This window comes from Bos mutus, chromosome 1 (assembly GCF_027580195.1).
Source record: "Bos mutus isolate GX-2022 chromosome 1, NWIPB_WYAK_1.1, whole genome shotgun sequence".
In the NCBI taxonomy this organism is placed as follows: Eukaryota; Metazoa; Chordata; class Mammalia; order Artiodactyla; family Bovidae; genus Bos; species Bos mutus.
The window spans coordinates 141,897,681-141,917,256 of NC_091617.1; the positions used below are offsets into that span (position 1 = coordinate 141,897,681).

The 19,576-nt window shown below is 55.1% G+C and overlaps 1 protein-coding gene across 2 annotated transcripts; it reads right to left on the reverse strand.

The window, feature by feature from the left end:
- Positions 1 to 820: 820 nt before the first annotated feature.
- Positions 821 to 19,576, reverse strand: WDR4 (WD repeat domain 4). Of its 2 annotated transcripts, XM_070376684.1 has the most exons (11): positions 18,922 to 19,576; positions 17,316 to 17,381; positions 15,878 to 16,021; positions 12,025 to 12,181; positions 11,387 to 11,499; positions 9,260 to 9,320; positions 4,903 to 5,001; positions 4,135 to 4,199; positions 3,197 to 3,380; positions 2,374 to 2,443; positions 821 to 1,768 (listed from the first exon to the last, which is right to left on the reverse strand). In XM_070376684.1, the coding sequence occupies exons 1-11, from the start codon at positions 19,146 to 19,148 to the stop codon at positions 1,572 to 1,574; spliced, it is 1,383 nt and encodes a 460-aa protein (XP_070232785.1). In that variant the 5' UTR covers positions 19,149 to 19,576; the 3' UTR covers positions 821 to 1,571. The 2 variants fall into 2 exon arrangements, with proteins under 2 accessions (XP_070232785.1, XP_070232791.1); XM_070376690.1 differs by lacking the exon at positions 18,922 to 19,576 and having other exon boundaries at positions 15,930 to 16,021; positions 17,316 to 17,363.

Sequence of the window (19,576 nt, forward strand, 5' to 3'; positions counted from 1 at the left end):
AGACTGTGCAGGCAACCCCGCAACTCAGCTGCTGCAGCCCTGAAGCTGGCGCTGAGCACCCCTAATCGAGCAGGCGTGGTTGTGGCCCAGTGAGATTTTACTGATGGACACCCATAGATTGAAGCATTTTTCTTTTGACTTTTTTCAACCATTTAAAAACCTAACAACTGTGCTTACCTCCCAGACCACAGAAAACTGGGCAACGGGCAGGTTGTGGCCTGCAGGCCAGTCTGCTGGCCCCGTCTTAGCCCAAGACACCAAGAAGAGGGACTTGCCAGCAGCCCAGCGGTTAGGACCCTGAGTTTCAATGCTGAGGTCTCAGGTTCAATCCCTGGTCAGGGAACGAAGATCCCAAAAGCAGCATGGTCAAAAATAAAGACACCAACAAGAACAAACAAATTTCTCCTAAAACCAAGAATTCAGAGCATATTAGGAATGAACACTCCATATCAGGACCACAGCCATGGCACCCCACCACCCCTGCAGGTACACCCTCTCTCCGCCAACCGAGTCGGATGGGGGACCGGGGGTACAGGTTGAGTGTGTGTCTGTGCGTGTGCGCACGCATGCACTGTGGGGCGGGGCAGGGGGTGGTCCCTGATGTCCCGTGGGAAGCAACCCTGAGAGGTTTACAAACAGTATTGTTTCCAGATCAGCGTTTAAATTAAAACAAGGCACTAAGGAACAATCTGACGCCTCTCAGGTTTTGATACACGAGACGACCTGTGTCCAACGCCCATGAAACACCCTCACACCACAGATACGTCTTTCTTCAAACCAAAAGGTAAACGTTTCAATCACAAAGAGCACACTCATCGTACACGGTTCTGCTCAATATATTTTGAAATCAGTTCCATGTGTTGCTGGTCAATTTTCCAGAAGCTGCAAAAAACTCATCTTTATTGATCAGGAATTAGCACACAGCTGGCTTTCCTGCTCTGCTGCACGTGCACAAAGTCCAGATCAAAATCAAACATACACATCACCAGTCACCTCCCTGCGGAGTGAGTGAGTGTCCTGCTGGGGCACCCAGTTCTCACACGTCCGTGAACGGGTCTGTCTCCACCAACGCTGGCAACGAGCTCTCCTCGCTCCACATGGCCTGAGCACCGGCAGCCAGTATTTATTCCTCTTGGGCTAACAGCCCATGGGGCACACGTCTGCCTGCTGGACAGCGTGGCAGACCATCCAGAAGGGCAAGCGGAGAACAGCGTGGGTATCCACTGCACTGCTGGAAAGACGTCGGCCTCCAGACTCCCGACAGGAAGCCCGCTGCGCTGCAGGACGAGCAGGAAGGACGAACGCCAGGCCCACAGGCGATCACCCTCCAAGGGGAAGGGAAGTGCTGGGTGTACTTACTACTCTCGCACAGCATCTCCAGTGACGCTGACCCCGTGGCACAGCTTTGGGGACAGAAAGTTCTAGGGTCCATGGTCCCGTCCAGCTGTCCGGCACAGCCCCAGGGCTCCGCTGAGCCGGGATGGACCTCGCCGCCGCCCAGCCCAAGTCAGGGAGCTGCGAGTGGGAGGGGAGAGGGCAGCCCTGTGCCTCCCCGATGGGCACCCTGAGTGCTAGGACGAGCAGCCCTGCGCCAACTCCCCTGCCCTCATCTTCTTGGTCGGCCCGTTGGGCCCGGGCGGCGGGGCCTGGCGCCGCTTCTTCTCCAGCTGCTGCTGCAGCCGCTCCTCCTTCTTCTTCAGGTAAGTGGTCATGTTGTCACAGGTGGCCTTGTAGAGGCTGCTGAAGCCACTGTCCACGCCGGCACAGCCTGTGCAGGAGGGATGAAACCGGGTGCCAGGGGTGACGCCAGGCGTGAGTGCGGATGGGGACTCAGGGCTCTGCCTCGAAGGGGGGTCTGGCGGACCCTCCTGCAGCAGGGAATGAACTCGGCCACCACCCAGGTCTTGTGGACCTTGGGGCCTCCTCGGGCACGGCCCCCAGAATGCCCACGTCCTGACGGCCACGCCTGGCTGCACCGAGGACTCGCTTTTCACAGGACATGGGGTCCCTGGGAGACCAGGTGCAGGGGCTGTGGCTGCATCTTGTTGGCACCCGACCCGGGGTGTCCTCTGGCCAAAGCAAAGGGGAGACACGCGGCCCCAGTTCAGCAACCTGCAGGGACCTGAACCCTGCCAACCAAGTGGCCCAGATGTAGGCCCCACTGAGGTTAACCTGAGACCAGGGCAGCACTTCTCTAAAGGGACCGACCAGCCCTGCCTCACAGCACTCGCCTGCCCTGCAAGGGACACACACCCCACAGGCCCCACATCCTCACCCCAAGAAGCAGACCCTTGCTGGGTACTGCGCTCTAGGACCCGCTGTGGCCGCAGCGGAACGTGACCCTGGAAAAGCAGGCCAAAGACGAGTGCTCACCTTCCAACATGGCCCAGTTCACGCGAACGTGAGCACAGACCCTCCTCAACTCGGCACTTTCAGGAGCAGACTGAGGAGATGAACAGAAAGCTTTCATCAGAGAGAGGACAGAAACCCCCAGGCTGCGGCACAGGCACGGGAAAGCCCTGCCCTCCACACCCCCAGGAGGCAGCGAGGCCGTCCACCCAGCCCGTTCAGCACAGCAGTGACCACAGCTTGTCACACAGAGCCGGGGACACACACTGCCGCCTCACCAAGGGTGACTCTAAAGGTGCCTGGAGCCTGCAGGCACAGGCCAGGGGCACTGACTCACCCCTACCCTTCAGATAAAAACACCCAAACGAGCCGCTGGGCGGCCCTGAGCGCTCGACAAAGACACGCAAGTGTGCAGAGAGCTCTGTGAGCGTCCCCTGCCCCTCACCATGGTGCCCAGCGAGCCACAGGCCAGCCGGGGGGTGACACACAGGCCCACCCCAGCCACCTGCGAGGACAGGGCCCCTCGGCGTCCAGTGGACCCAAGGTGCAAGACTGTGCTAAGGCTGCAAGTGTAAAAGGTACCCACCCAGGACCCCCCAGCTGTGGGCTCTTTTCCTAAAGAGACGTGTGACCAGGACAGTCACAGGGAAAGGGTAGCAACGACAGCAACAGCCCCCAAAACACCAGTGTAGACACAGGACACTGGAGAACCTGGCAGGCACCCCAGCTTCCTGTTCCCCCCGAACCCTGGGACACAGCCTCTAGCATGGATGTAATCAGGCTGAAAGGGGTTGCAGCCGTCTCCCCTCTTCCCAGCTTGGGGCATAGCAGGGTCCAGCCCCCTTACCTGCCACTGGCCGCCCACGGGCCTGTAGAGCACAAGAGGGTCCTCCCGGCAGTCTTGCAGGACCCACAGCCCGTGGCCCTCCTCAAAGGCGGCGTCCCACACCCGGTGCTGGAAAGTCAGCAGCTGCCTTGGAACCAGCTGTCGCTGGGCAGCATCCAGCTGGAAGATGTAGACCACGGGCAGCCTGCCAGGAGAGAGGGGATGGTGAGGACAGTGTCCGTGGCCCAAGGGGTGCTCGGCCCACCAATGTCTCAGCTGCCACCTGATGACTCCCCGAGCACCCAGCCACTCTTGCGTCCCTGCCCCCAGGAGCTGTGACCTCACCAAGGTTTCCGTCCTTAAGTCCTGGAACAGCTAATTACACAGCCAGGACGAAACCACACAGAGACAGCTGCTCCACCCACTGAGCAATGCATGGACCGAGTGGTGAGCTCAGCCCCCCACCCCCAGCCCAGGCAGCATTTTACCCTCTAATCCTGCATCTTCCTTTCTAACATGAGCTCAGATGCTGACCCCAGGGTGCTCGTCAGGACAGGTGAGAATGTAGGAGGCCCCCCAACCCCCTTCCCAGCACGTGGACAATGCTCAGGAGGGCACAGCTGGGCGATCGTGCTCCCCACACCTGTCTCATCTGCACTGCAGCCCCCGGGGTCTCCCGTGCTGAGCTGGGCCCTACCACAGCTGACCGTTAGCTGGGGTTCCACCTGCACAACAGGCCAGCCAGAGGCCAGGGCTGCCTTCACGTTGGCAGGTACCAGCAGCAAGTGAGATGCTGGCATACAGGAAGGAACCCGCCCCTGCTGCAGCAGAGGGGCTGGGAGAGTCGAGGTCACTGCAGGGCGAGGCCAAGCCAGAGACCCCTTTGTCATCCCCCAGCTTCCTCCCACCCTCACAGGCCTGCAGGAACCAAGAGCGACGCCCTATCCACGTGGGCTCACCCGTCACACGAGAGCGCCACGCAGTCCTCCTGGCTCCAGTAAGTGATCCTGGACACGGCAAACCTCTGGAAGGAAAAGCAGCAGCCTCAGTGACATCAGCTGGCCAGGACTGGACTCCAGCTGCCCTGCTCTAACTTCGGGCATCACTGCAGGACGGACAGTCCCCGTGTGTGGTCCACCACAGCAAGAGAAGACCCTGCAGGACTCTCCAGACCCCAGGGAGGGCACAGTTCACAGGCAGCTCTGACACATGGGCCTCACGGAGCCTCTGCAGCATCTCTAAGGCCAATGGAATTGGTCAAAAAGGAGGGCAGAGAGCACACAGGAAGAAAAGAGGGGATTATAACTATGGACAGTATGTACGTGAGCATCCACAGGTCCTGGCAGAGGAAGCCCCTGGGGTCAGAGCCAGGAGGAGCGGAAGGGACATGGCGGGCCACACACAGCTCTCAGAGCAGGGTAGGGGGCGGCCCCGGGCTCATACAGGTGCAGCCAGGCCCGGCATCAGGAACTGCTCGCTCCAGTCCCCTCTGTGCCCTGCCTCTCCTCACCATCTGGGGGTGTCAGGAGGTTGAGGAGGGCACGGATGTGAAGAAGGCAGCAGAACACACAGGCCTCTGTTTGCCACGGCTCCAGCGGGGGCACCATGGCAGCAGAAACCCAAGGGGGAGTCTGCACTGACAGCAAGAAACTTCTTCAACGTAAAAGGAATTTTTTCCACAGGATCGCAGCAGCTAGAGAGGCCCTGAGACAAACATGTGGGGTTACCTTGTCACTCCAGGGCTCCGTGGGCTCCTGCAGGCTGGTCAGGGGACAACAGTGTAACTCGCGGCCACTTCGGTACTCCCAGAGCCTCAGGGTGCAGTCCTGCAGACACCAGGGACATTAGCGCCCCGTGGGGCATCCAGGCTTCACCAGGTCATGGGGATGATAACACAGAGGCAGCGGCCAGCGCACCTCTCCCCCTTAAAGGCTTTTTGCTTAGTGACAACTGTGCAAAGCACCACACAGACCAGTAAGAACACACAAAGGACCCCACACAGCTAAATGGGCAAGGACACAAGGCACCCTGTCGTGCTAGGGGTCACAGACGAGGCCTGCTGCGCTCGGGCTGGGACTGCGGTGCACACACGCGTGCACACACACAGTTCCATCAACGAGCGTGCATCCGCACAGGGAGAAACATGTGAGGCTCATGAGCACTGAGAACTGTCCACGTTACTGCTCAGGAATGGGTGCAAAGAGGGCGTCCATTTGTTACCCATGAGAGTGTCAACTGGTACAGCCTGATGTGAGCTCCAAAAATAACATAAATGCAAAAAAAGTGTTTACCAGGAACAAGACAAGTGTGCCCATTTCTAGTCACCACAGTACTGGAAGCCCTAGCCAGAGCAATCAGACAAGAAAAAACAAGGAATCCAACTGGAAAGGAAGAAGTAAAACTGCTACTGCTTGCAGACATCGTGGTTTTATTTACAGAAAACCCTAAAGACTCCAGCAGAAAACTACCAGAAATAATAAATGAATAAAGTTTCAGGGTACAAAATCAATGCTCAAAACTCTGCTGAGTTTTGAAACAACAAAGTAAAAGAGAAAAATTAAGAAAACAACCCCACACACAATTGTATCAAGCATAAAATACCCAGGAATAAATTTAACCAGGGAAGTATAAGGCCTGTACTCAGAAAAGTATAAGACAAAGAAACCAAAGACATGAACCAATGGAAAGATATTTGTGCTCATAGACTGGAAGAGTTAACACTGTGAAAATGTCCATCATTAACTAAAACAGCTGAAGATTTAATCCAACCCCTATCAAAATCCCAATGACATTTTCCACAGACATTAAACAACAACAACCACAAAAAATCCTAAAATGTATATGAAAATCACAAAAGACCTGAAGAGCCAAAGTAATCTTGAGGAAGAATAATAAAGGGGAAGGGTGTCACACTCCCTGATTTGAGCTACACTGTAAAACTACAATGATCAAAACAGTATGGTAATGGCAGAAAGGCAGGCACACGTATCAATGGGACAGAACTGAAAGCCCAGAAACAAACGCAGGCACAGACGAACAATCTACAGCAAAGAAGCGAAGAACAGACAACAGAGAAAGGACAGTCTCTTCAATAAAGTGTGGAGAAAACAGGCATGAGCAGAAGGAAAACACCGCACCACAATCTCACACCATGCAGAAAAACGAACTTAAAATGGATTACAAACAAATGTAAGACCCGAAGCCATAAGAAAACACAGGCAGTATGCTCTCTGACACTGGTCTCGGCAAGATCTTTCCAAATAAAATTCCTCAGGTAAAGGAAACAGAAGCAAAAATAAATGAAACGAGGTCAAAAAAGCTTCTGCACAGCAAAAGAAACGACCAACAGAAGCACCACCAAACAAACGGGAGAAGATATTTGCAAATCATACATCTGATAAGTGGTTAATGGCCAAAGTCGACAAGGAACTCATACAACTCAACAACAGCCACCTTTCAACCTTTACAGACGGGAAGAGGATACGAACAGACATCCTGCTAAATACAGACATATGAACGGCCAGCATGCACAGGAAAAGACACCCCACATCCCCAGTCATAAGGGAAATGAGATCAAAACCACAGTGAGATAGCACCCACGTCTGCCAGAAGGGCTGCCGTGGGAAAGACAACAAATGTCAAATGTCGGTGAAGATGTAGAGAGAAGGGGCCCCGTACACTGATGGCGGGAATGTAAATTGGTGCAGCCGCTGTGGAAAACCCTATGGAGGTCTTGCAAGAAATCAGACCTACCAAATGATCCAGCGATTTCACTCCTGAGGAGAAAACAAAAACACTACTTTGAAAAGATGTACGCACCCTTATGTTCACTGCTGCATTATTTACAATAGCCAAGGCATGGAAGCTAAGAGCCCATCAACAGACGAAAGTGGCGCACACGCGAACATCACCCAACCATAAAAAAGGAATGAAATCTTGCCATTTGCAACAAAACCATGGATAGACCTAGAGGGTATCATGTCAAGTAAATTAAGTCTGGTGGAGAAAAACAAACGCCATATGATTTCACTCATTAAGTAGGATATAAAAATAAACCAAACAAAAACACACACACCGATATACAACGAACAGAGTAGTGGTGACCAAAGGGGAAGGCACGATGAGTGAAGGGGTTCAACTGGATTGTACTGCAGTGCACAGAAACTAAACTGCTGGTGTGAGCACACTGTAGAGTGTGCAGAAGTCAAAATACAACGCTGTGCACGTGAAACGCAGGTGTTATAAACTATTACCTCAATAAAGTAAAAAAGAGAGAGTAATGTTAAGAAATATCTGCTACAACACTTATCATACGATGGCAGGATACAAAATCAAACATCTACGGAGAAGGGCCAGATGGTGAGTGAGATGGAGCCGGGTGCACACTGGCATCCGACGAGGCCTGGTGCCCAACTCTGACACCCGGGCACCAGACATCGAGGAAAACTCGAAAGATGAGCAACACGCCAGTGGGGGTTGGGGGACACACACAGGAAAATCCCTTAAAAACCCCACACGTCACACCACCTCAGGGAGTGCAAAGGTCTGCAGGCAGGATGCAAGAACAGGGCTGTGAAGAATGTTCCAAGGACGAGAGCAGAAACTAACACTCCTGCAGGAAGACAGAGTAGAACGGGGAGCAGGAACACACGAAAAGAAATGCAAAAGGAAAGACAGGATGAGACGACGGGCCAGTGCCCGCCTGATACAGCTTCCAGGCAAAGTGGGGTGAGGTGGCTCCAGAGGCAGGAACCCAAAACCCCCAGGTGTGCAGACCTGAGACTCAGAAGGAAAAGGGCCACGGACTGTGCAGCCATTTTCAGGGGCCCCTGAGAGCCCCCCTCACCCTGCTCCTTCGTTCTTCACACTATGGGGTGAGAAGGCCCCCAAACGCATCCAGAGAGAAGGGTGATCAGACCACACACAGGGGACCCAGACTCAACAGCCTCGGACTTCAGAAAACAAGCAGCTGGGCAAAAACCAAGCAAACTGAACACCAGAGGGAGAAAACCCTAGAGCTCGACCACCTGACCTGCAGGGAAACACTGGACAGAGACCCATCCACCCGCCCGACCACTGAGAGGTGGGGGCGGGCAGGCCCCCAGGATGGCCAGTGCCAGAACTACTGCGTCTCTTTGAAAAGGAAAAGAAGCACGATGCTGGACGTGGTAAAGCTGAGCAAGCAGACCAAAGGCGCCGGTCAGTACATGTCTCTATGCATGTGAGCACTTTCCTTTATTATCAGAGGCTCACAACAAAACCCCCAGAAGCTGGCTACCACTGGGAACTCTGGCACGTTTATTTTCCTCTTTACTCTCACAGGACCATGCGTAGCTTTCAAGAACAGGACAAGAGAACAGAAAAGTAAAAACCTGAGAGAAACCACGTGTGGAGAAAGAAACAGGACTTGGTCGCCACCCGGAAGGCCTGCCCGTCGGGGGTCCACGAGGCGCCCCGAGTCCTCCCCAGGCCCCCAAGGTACAGAAAACGCTAAAGGGGTGGAGAGGCAAAGATGAAAGGCTGTGCGCAGAGCTTCTGAAGAGAAAGCAAGACTCAGACCTGCACCTCAGCCAAGTGCTGCTTAGCGATCCCGAGAGGAAGGTGCCCCCTGTCACCCAGCTGTTAAGCCTTCAGGCCCCGGCTCCCGGGACTGGGCAGCCGGCCAAGTGCACGGCCTCTCCACGCGCTCACACGCCACAGAAGGGTCAGGGAGAAGGGCCAAGCGCATCGGCACCGGGACAGAACCAGGTCCTTCTAGGATTCAGAAAGGACCGTCTACCAAACTCGTTAACTGAGATCACGATGCTGGAAGGACCCCTCGGACCAGAATCCACGCACTGCTGTTCCAGCACAGCGCACACACACGTGCACACACGCACACAGCCTGAAGCAGGGAGCAAGCCAGTCGGCTCTACAGGGAGCCACAAGCACCACCTAGTGGACGGCCACTCAAGAAAAGCACACGCCGACCTCACACCACAGCTGGGAGCCCAAGACAGGCTCCTCACAGCGGGCCCACCCCACCTGGGGCACCCACGCCCCGCCTCCAGCCACCGGGGGTGCACGGGGGAGCGGAGCACTTACCCCGGAGGACGACAAGAGCAGCTCGGGGTGGTTGGGCACCACGAAGATGCGGCTCACGAACCTACAGGGAGAAGCAGAGGGTGAGCTGGGCTGCTGTGGCTCCGTGCAGCCCATATCCTTGGACCTGGACCTCAAGAGAAACCACGAGGAGCAACGTGACCATGTGCGGAGCGTGCGTATCACTCCGGTGGGCTTGCTAGGAAGGCCCCAGAGGGCCCGCCTGCTCAGAAGCTGCCCCAGGGCACACACTTTAGTGGAGTCCGAGACACCAGGGTGACGTGCCAGCATGGCTGAGGGGGAGCGGCACCACTGACCACCAGCCAGTCGCACCCACTGCGCCGCACCCAAGCAGCCCACTCCCCGAGACCAGCCCCCAGCCCGGGAGGGGCGAAGCTGCCTGCTGTGTTCCCATCTGTAACATGATCTACCACTCGGGTGCCCGGGGACCCCTGGACAAGGAGGGACCCCCATGGCTCCCTACAGTCCCCCTCCCAGCCACCTGGAGCCTCACCCTGGCCTGGGCCAGTCCTCCTCCCCAGGACCGCCTTCCCCAAAGGCCCTCCAAAAGGAACAAAAGTACGTGCTGAACTTGGCCTGTGTTTATCGCAACAGCGTGACCATGACATCGGGTATGGGCTGCCTCAACATCTCAACAGAAAATGGGCGGAAACTGCAGTTTCCAGGGCCTTAACCAAGAGCGACAACTGGTCATTTACTCACTGAAACACCCACTGAGCACGTACTGCGTGCCAGGCACCGTGCCAAGGGCTGCAGACAGCAAGGCGCAGACCTGACGAAGACCCCGCCCCCAGGAGGCAGGGGGCTGGGTGGGGTGGGGAGAGACAGGCCCAGGCCATAAGGAGCCCCTGGGGGTCAGCACCGGCTCGGAACGACCCATCCAGCCCCAACGCGAGCCACCTTTGCCAGTAACCCCACTTTTAATAAACAGACTCAGGTAAGATTAATTCTAACACTAGGTTTTTGCCTTAACTCAGCATTCCCAAAGTGTTACATCTCCACCGCATCAATGTAACAAATTAATGACAAGCTGTTTTTACACTGTTCTTTCATTTGGAATCCCCTGTTCACACTAATGGCACACCTCACTTCACACTTGGGTGGCTCGTGGCTCTGAACTTGACAGCAAAGGCTGAGAATAAAGAACAGCAGGGGGTTTGGGGGGCAGGCGTTCACATGGGGGGTCCTGAGAGCAGAGGAATGAAGGAGGGGCCAAGCCACAGGAAGAACATGCCCAGAGGCGAGAAGACCAAGGATAAAGGCCCTGAGGCAGAGTGTGCCCGCTGAGGCAGGCGGATTCAGCAGAGACCGGGGTGGGGGGGTGGGGGTGGCAGGTCATAGGAGTGACTCCTCTCTGAGGATGACTACAAGACAGAATACACTCACAAACCCAGCAAGCAGCGACCTTCTTCAAGGCCATTCAAAACCAAGGAGACAGGAGCAAGCTGAGAACCGAAGCACCCACCAGTCCCTCCTCCGCCTCATTACAACGCTTGGGCCAACTCTACTGCTGTCCCTGCCTGCAGACTGCCATCAGCCACGTGCCTGAGAAGGACGACAGTCTGCAGAAACGCCTCCTGCAGGTCAGCATCAAAGCCCACTGCCTGAACGGGCGTGCGGGGGCCGGAAGACACCTGCCCGGACGAGGGAAACGACTGACGCGTGTTCCTCGCCCCTGACACCCACCCCCACTGACCGTGGGCCACTGCCTGGGGCTGTCGGGCCGTCGACCCTGAGTAAGGACGTGCCTTCCAGAAACAAGCCTTGAGCCGTGTGGAAACCACGGGTGACCCTAACTGACCAGAGTGGCTGTCAGGGGAAGGGCCTCCTGCAGTCAGCAAGGTCAGCCTGCCTGCAGTGACGGCGAGCTGGGGACCGAGACCTGGATGCTACCCAAAAACCTCCAGCCAACAGGTTCTGAATGGGCAGGGAGGTTCTGAAAGTTCTGAAGGCCCTGGTATCAGAGGGTGAGCTGGACTAGGGTCTCGTGAGGCAGCAGGCCAGGCGCTAAGGCCAGTCGCCTCCTCCCGGGGTGGGTGCCTCCTGCTTCAGCACCGGCCTCCCCAGTCAAGAGCCAGAGCTTCCCTCTGCAGGGCATGGGGGACTCACTCGGTGTGCCCCAGGCAGAAGGACTCGATGCTGTGCGGAGCTGCGGCCCAGCTCACCCGGATCTTCTCATCCCGGTCAGCGGTGAGGACAAAGCGGTCGTCGGGACTCACGGCCTGTGCACGAGGTGAGAAGGGGCAGACCCAGTGGTCAGCACGCTGGCTCCCACCCTACTTCCCCAGGTCTGAGCTCAGGTGTCCAAGGGCCTCGGCTGTATCTGGATGCCCGGCCTCGTCCACTCCCATCTTCCCACCCAGTCACTTTTCTCTCCTTCGTGTGTCTGCATGTCCAGCCATTCACCAGGTCCGTACCCGCCTTCCCTGCAGGGCCCCACACCAGCCCAGCCACCACCCCGCTGCAGCCCAGCCCTCACGGGCCTCTCAGTGCCTGTGGGGTGGGGGGCAGCTCCTGGCTGGGGGACTGGAGGACATCTGCTCTCCCCACACCCCTCCTCCTCGACTAGACCACCCAGCCGCCCCCTAACTTGACTGCCCTCCTTCACCCTGCTTCACCTTCTGAAACCTTGCCCCCGCAGCCCCTATGCCCAGGTCCGCAGGGCTGCCCCTGCCACAGCAGAGCCCACACCCGCCCGCTCCTCACCCTGATCCCGACCGTAGCCAGTGAACCCACTGCACACACACCACATCCAGCAGCATTGACAGGTGTCCGAGTTCAAGCCTGCCGCCCCCGTGCGGCTCCAGCACCGAGAAGGAATACACATCGCCAGACTTGTCCGCCACCAGGATCTTCTCCTCAGAGGCCGTGAAGGTCAGCGCCGTGCACCTCCTCACCACGGTCCTAAAAGGCCAGAGACGCCCACGGTCGGCCTACAGGGGTCGGCACCAGGGCCACCGCTGACCTGCAAGCCACCTGACTAGCGGCTCCTGTCACGTGGCAGTTACCAAAAACATACAGCAACTGTGAGGATGGAAACAGAGCCAGTGCCTCAGACAAATCTACTTTTATGATGCTGTTTCTTCTCAAAATGTACTAATGGTAAGATCAGGATGGTGAGTATCTAAGTGTCCAACCCTCTCAATTGGCCTTGTGTTTAAAGACTGTCCTGGTAGAATGCTCCCTGGCCTCTTTGTACAAGGTGACAAGGCCAGTTTCCTAAACACTAAACGTGCTCTGGGCCGCAATCCAAACCACGGAGGACGCCCCTGCCCTCTGGCTTCCCACGCACCCTCTGCTGGCGTTGCCGCCTGGACCAGGACCCTACAAGCGCTGCTTGTGCACAGCATCCGAGGACAGGAGGGTCTGCTTGTGCACAGCATCCGAGGACAGGAGGGTCCAACACAAGAGTGACCCTCCCCTGAGGGCGCATCCCAGATCCAAACCGCGCCCCACTGGCTCCCAGCACAAACCCCTGATCCGCGAGAGCCATGAGGTGTGTCACGCCCACGAGCTGGTTCAGGAAGAAAACCAGAGCTGTGCCAACACAGGCCGACCGCCCACTGCCCGTCCTGGGCCGGGGGTCATGGTATTCCTTCCTGCTGTCATTTTCCACTGTTTCTACTGAGAGGTATCTTACATGAGACAGGAGCCATGCCACCGCTTCACACACAAACACCTGCCATCTATCTATACATAAGGCTTCATCACAGAAGAGCTGGCCCCAGCTCTGTCATCACCAAGGGCTGCCAGGGACCCAGTGCCCCCATAAAGAGCTGATATCTGGGCTTCCCTGGTGGTCTGCTGGTTAAGAATTTGCCTTGCAACCCAAGGGACATGGGTTCTATCCCTGGTCCAGGAAGATCCCACATGTCTCAGAGCAACTGAGCCTGAGAACCACCAATTGCTGAAGCCCAAATGCCTCTGGAGCTCATGCTCTGCAACAAGAAAAGCCCCTGCAGTGAGAAGCTCACGCACTGCGAGTAGAGTAGCCCCTGCTCACCAAAACTAGAGAAAGCCCGCGTGCAGCAATGAAGACCCAGCTCAGCCAAATAAAAATTTTTTTTAAGTAAAAGAAAAACAGCTGGCATCTATCCTGGCTCACAGCAGCTAGGACCCCAAGTGTCAGCTTGAGACATAAACTGAAGCTTAAAGGAACTACATTCCCCCCAAAGGGACCATCAGACCCCTGCCTGCCTCTTGGGAGAAGGATGAGGGGGCCGAGAATTGAGCAGGAGGCCCCACCTGGCCCAGGGGTGCTGCCAGGGGCTTGGCAGTCGCTGGACCATCTCCGCTCCTCGGTGCCAGTGCAGCCCCTCGAGGAGGCATAATGGAATCAACTCGGGGAAAACAATGACAGAAAAAGGTAATTAGACTCCAGGCAGGATTAATCAGAATCCGCAGAGCTGATAAGCAGTTTCAAGGAGCCCAGGCACAGCCCCAGAGGGGGTTGGGGGGAGACACATGACACAGCACCCTAGGGGGCACCGGCCCAGGACAGCCTCCAGCAGTAACGGGCTTGAGTCCCAAGAAGCTCATCCACCCAGGGAGGAAGTGACCCTTCCAAAGCTGGTCCACTCCCCATGGCAGCCCCTCATCCGCATAGCTGCGGGACGCCATACCTCCTCCGGTCCTTCGCCAGCCAGGGGCTTCCAGCTTTTCAGGCTAAACGCATCCTGACACCAATTCCAGGATGCAGCTGAGCTGCACGGACGGGGTTTGGAAGTTAAGGTTCAAGGGCATCAGCTCGCAGGTGGGGGACAGGTCATCAAATAGGACTGTCCGGCGGGCTGGCCATGCCACCCCAACAGGAGGAATCTTGGGGGCACCATTTTCAGTCTCTGTGGGGACTGCAGTCTCAGCACTTTTCCTGCCTCCACCGAGTCACTGGGTTCATAGCCCAGGACCCTCTTCTCAGGCCCCCCCAGGCAACCTGGGCCCCTCTTCCTTGCCAGGGCCAGAGAAAGGGCCCACTGGAGCCAGCTCTGAGCTTCAAAGGCCCTGGCTGGTCAAATGTGGATCAACTGGATGTCAGATGTACCAAGGGTGGGTGTTGTTCTGAGGGGTCCATCAGATCCCAATGGGGCTTGTGCCCCAAAGGTAAAGCGCCCCCTCCAGGATGATGTCCGCTGGGACTGTCCTCTCTACGGTGATAAAACTAATCCTGCTCCCTTTCTCCAAACGCTTCTTCACCAGTAACAGAGGGAAGGCGCTGAGCTCCAGGGAAATGCATGGAAGGAGCTGAAGTTCACCCTGGCCCCGCCCTAGGCCCCACCCCTTACCCAGCAATCAATAAGACAGAGCTCCTGGAGTTTGGAATCTGGTTCCTCAACATCATAAAGTTACATCACCTGTCTTCTCAACCACCTACTGCAAGCACCTCCTACCCAAGGTTTCTCTGCTGATATCAACTTCAAAGCCAGAAGCAAACATACAAGAAAAGCACCAGGTACCGAGACCACTAAGGTCTACAGCCCATGTTATTCAGGTCTCCTATGGAGAGAACCCGGGACATGGGACCTTCCCCTCAGCCCACACCCTCGGGGAGAGACCCGGGCGTGCTCACAGCGACCAAGAACCCCCGCCCTGCCCTGCACTCAAGGGGTCTCACCTAAACTCCCTCATTAACAAGCCCAGTGCCACACGTACCCCTCCTCCCTCCCTCCTCAGACTCTTGTAGAACAGCCAGGGCACCCATGAGCCAGGACGCTCACCCTCTCGAGGGGTAGGAGCTCCACAGGACCCAGGACTGTGGCAGGTTGCGTGGACACTCCTGTGAGTGAGTCGCCACCCGCGGACGCACACAGAAGGGAGAGTCCCCTCACGCGCTCGCCTTCTAGCAAGTGCAGGACTGCTGCCTACGAGCGAGCGCAAGCTCGCCTCCAACTCGCACTCCTCTCGAGAAGCAGGCCTGCATGTGGCCCCACACCTCCCCAAGTGGTCAGTCTTCCAACGAGGGACCCGAGGGTCAAGAGCCCAAAGAGTGGGCACAGCCCCTGTGGTGAAGACTCACCCTCGTCCATAGAGAGGCAGGGCCTGTAGCCTCATGGCCTCAGGAGGTGATCTTAGGGGGACTCCAAGTTCCAGGGGCAGAAACAAATGGTGACGAAACTGTTGCCAGGGAAAGGCAGGTGACATGCTCTCCCATTTACACTGAGCCCCAGCCTTTCAGAGACTCGAGCAAGTGCACCGTCTTAAAAAACTCACCAAGTTAAAACTGTGGCCCAGGTGCCTTACCTTACACAAAGCCCCCAACACTCTCCAGGGCTGGAGAAACAACACTGTTTGGAAGCAGAATGGCCCTGTGGCCAGGAGCACAAACTCTGTAGTTAGACCAGAACAGGGCCCAGCTGAGCTGAGTGACTGCTGGCCAGGGAGCGTGGGTGAGAACAATGCCCCCGCCCCACTCACCGGCCTGCCATGAGACTTAAACCAGCTAATACCAGCCCAGCACTCAGAACAGCGCCTGCCACAGCACCTGCCATGGCTGGGACAGCGTGCTAACTACCGACACTACGGCTGCTATCACGACTGTTACCGGCATGCAAGTGTAAGCTGTGCGTTCAACATCGTTAACAGTTCAACGTTAGCATTTCATACCTGACACTCAGACATTGCCATGGGTTTGTACGGAAAAGAATCAGACGCTTACTGTCATCAGTTAAAACAAAATAGCTGCCAGACTTGGAGAAGGTGGACGCCAGAACGGTGTCACTCCCCTGATCCACGGGCTGTCCGTCCTCCCTGAGGAAGAGAGGAGACAGGTCAGGCCTTACCTGAGCTACTGAAGCTGTGCCATTCAGGCTGGTCCTGTGTGATTATAATACGATCAGATGTAAGAAGTGCAAAGAGGTTCGTGTAGTCTGGATACAAGACATATAGAGGGACATGGAGAAGACCAAGACCACTCTAATTTTAAGGAGTAGAGCTAATACACAAAAGTCTCTCAGCATACACACCAGGATTCCATGGGCTAAGCTGGAAAGACCCTCAGAGATCCTATGGACCAGTCCCCTCAAGGACATGAACTAATCCACAACTAGAGGCAGGGGTCAAATCATAAAAAAAGTGGATCCCAAGTCCAATTCTTCTAAAGAAAACCACCATACAGAATGACCAAACAAACCTATGGTTACCAGAGGGGAAAAGGGGTGAGAAAGGGATATAATGGGAGATTGGGACTGACATATATACACTACTAGAGGAGATCCGTCCTGGGTGTTCATTGGAAGGACTGATGCTGAAGCTGAAACTCCAGTACTCTGGCCACCTCATGCGAAGAGTTGACTCACTGGAAAAGACCCTGATGCTGGGAGGGATTGGGGGCAGGAGGAGAAGGGGACGACAGAGGATGAGATGGCTGGATGGCATCACTGACTATATGGACATGAGTTTGGGTAAACTCCAGGAGTTGGTGATGGACAGGGAGGTCTGGTGTGCTGCGATTCATGGGGTAGCAAAGAGTCGGACACGACTGAGAGACTGAACTGAACTGATATATAAAACAGTTAACTAATAAGGACCTATTATATAGCGTAGGGAACTCTACTCAATACTCTGTGATGACCTGTATGGGAAAAGAATCTAAAGACGAGTGGAGATTTTATATACACACACACACACACACACACACACACACACACGTAACTGATTCACTTTGTTGTGCACCCAAAACACAACGTTATAAATCAACTATACTCCAATTAAAAACATTTTTTAAAGACTATTTTCTTTTTTCAATTAGCTATTTGATACACCTGCTTTCAATGCATTTAAAATTCCTTGTTATTTCAAAGTACCAATAAAACAGTTAATTACTGACAGAAACTAAAGTATTTTTTAAAGTTCTCATATTCTTAATGCCTAGTCTGAAAGTCAATAGCACATTTCTCTCTGGAGGTGGTCTCTGGTTTATCCACACAGCTGGGTAACAGAAATGAAGAATTCAGCAAATAAAACAACAATTTACTTCTTAGACTAAACAGTCCCATTATTCAAACTGCCAGTCAGCCCCGATGAGGCTTCCCCACCATCTCACCCTTTATTTTCTTGGGACTTCTTTTCTGCAGCGCTGCAATCATATATGAAGAGGCTGTCGCCATCACTAAAGAAAAATAACAGCAATATTTTAAATGAAGTACTTTGTTCATTACAATGCTCACTTAAAAAAAAAAACCTGAATCAAAAAAATATTTGCATCCTCAGTAAGGATTTTCTCCACAAGAACTTGTCTCCATAACTATTTCAGGGAACAGCTAAGGAGCTTTAATTTGCCGAACTTAATTGTATCTACTACACATAACTGTCATGGTCTGTCCATAAAAATCAGTTAAGTGAAATAAATGAGGACAAAAACTCAACAGGAACATACCATTCTTTAACAACTAGAAAATCAGCGCATGATGGCTATGTTACTCAGTTTTCAGTGAGCCTGATGCACCCAAGTTTAAAACTTGGGGTACTTGTTTAGAAAAATGTCTTATCTGCCCCCAGAAAAGCTCCAGTGCCTGCCAAGCGCTTACCAGTATAGAAGCCACCCACTTTCCCTACAAGGCCCTAAGCCTCCCTACTCCAATGCCTGGCACAAAGACATCCCAAACAAATTTACAGCCTTTAAAGTGACTGCAGCCAGACTCTTTTCTCATATGGAGCACTGCAGTGTAGGATGAGCAGCAGTCGTCCAAGTCAGAAACCTTGCCAGCCAGCCACTAGGTTTCCTCAAAAGGTGTGAACTGAATCAACCAGATGGAGTCTAATTTTCTCATCTCTCACTGTGTCAAGTGCTAGATTTCATAAGGCTCTAAAATAAAATAAACCTGGGACAACAGGTTTGTGAATTTGTGAAATCTACACTTAACATCTTTTTGAATCTCTGAAACCAAACTCTGAACAAAGAACACAGCGCACATTTACATTTAACAGACACACTGTCTCAAGTTTGGGAGAATCAAAACTACGCTGGGAAAGGAAATACAGGGCCGAAACTGGCCACTGCTAATATTCAAGAGGTTCCTGGATCAAGACTAGTCGACCAACAAACATAAAAATTCCGGGACGATAAGGGGCGTGAAATTAGAGAAAGCAAAAGGACGACCTTATAAAGGGCCACTAGGGAGAAAACGGTTGTGGTTCTGGGGATACCCTCCAGCAAGGAGGTGTCAGGTAAGACCCTCGCCCCGAAAGGCAAGCAAAGCGGGGTCAGGGGATGTGGACGGGGATGAGGAAGCAGGCAGCGACGCAGAGGGAAGCGAGTGCAGGAGCACGATAAACATGGTCCCCTGGAGTAAACCCTTCTCCCCAAGAGAGGCCAAGAGCTGTCTTCCTCCCACGCCCCAGAGAAGTGCGTCCCCCGGACCCCGCAGAGCCCGGAAGTGTCTGGAGCGGAACCGGCAAAGAATGCCTCAGGCCCGCCGCTGAGAGCACGGGGCCCTAGGCAGGTGTTGGGAGAAGGGCAGGGAGAGCGGACATTCCGCAGCGCAGGCACGCAGCCGGGCTCAAGTGGCACCGGAGAGCTCACGGGGAGCAGCGGGAATCCCTAGGGTCACCCCACGGCAGGTGCAGCCCTGGCGGGACGGGAGAACAGGAATTTCAAGGCCCTGGCGCACGACCGCAACCTGGCCTTCTGCTCCAGAACGACCCCTCACCTGCTCGAAGTGGAGGTAGCCAGCAACCGGCTACCGCCCCGAACCACCAGCGCATGCCCGCACAGAGCCAGCCCCGCAGAACTCGCCATGTGCCCGCCCAACGCGCCTCCACCCACGTGCGCCGTCCAGCGCCTCTTCCGGCCCGCGCTAGAGAGTGACGTCAGGCGTAGACGCCGCGAGGTGACGTCATCTGGAATCGCCCCCGCGCGCGAGCCGGTGGCGGGCATGCGCAGAAGGTGTTCTCTCCCTGCATTCGGCAATTCGGCGTTCGCGCCTTTTGGAGTCGGTTGCTGATCAGTTTTGTCCGAAGGGAATCCGCTTGCTTGTTTAGTGTTCGTTTCTTCCTCCAGACTGCAGAGAGCCAGTTCTGGATCTTTCTCGCGCTGTGGCTAGGCGACTTGGCCGGTCTGGTACCTACTTGGTCCTTCAAGAACTGAGAGGGTCTGAGTTCGCATCTAGGTCCCGAACGTGGTGTCTGAGGAGGGCGCAGAACTGAAGCCGCCGGATGGAAGCTGAGCCAGACACACCCGAAGAGCAAAACTGCTATTTTTCAACACAAGATAGGGCTCTTTTCCAGTGTTCTTAATTCTCACGAGTGGCACCACCAGCACCAGTTTGCCGGATGCTTTCTTGGGACTCTCCACCCCCATCATCC

Excerpts from the sequence above, each read along its gene's own strand:
- WDR4 (XM_070376684.1), bottom strand. The coding sequence starts at position 19,148 with ATGCCCGCCACCGGCTCGCGCGCGGGGGCGATTCCAGATGACGTCACC. Across the intron at positions 4,200-4,902 it reads CGGAGCCCTGGAGTGACAAG|AGGTTTGCCGTGTCCAGGAT; the intron begins GTAACCCCACAT and ends TTTTCCTTCCAG. Across the intron at positions 2,444-3,196 it reads CCGTGGGCGGCCAGTGGCAG|TCTGCTCCTGAAAGTGCCGA; the intron begins GTAAGGGGGCTG and ends TCATCTCCTCAG.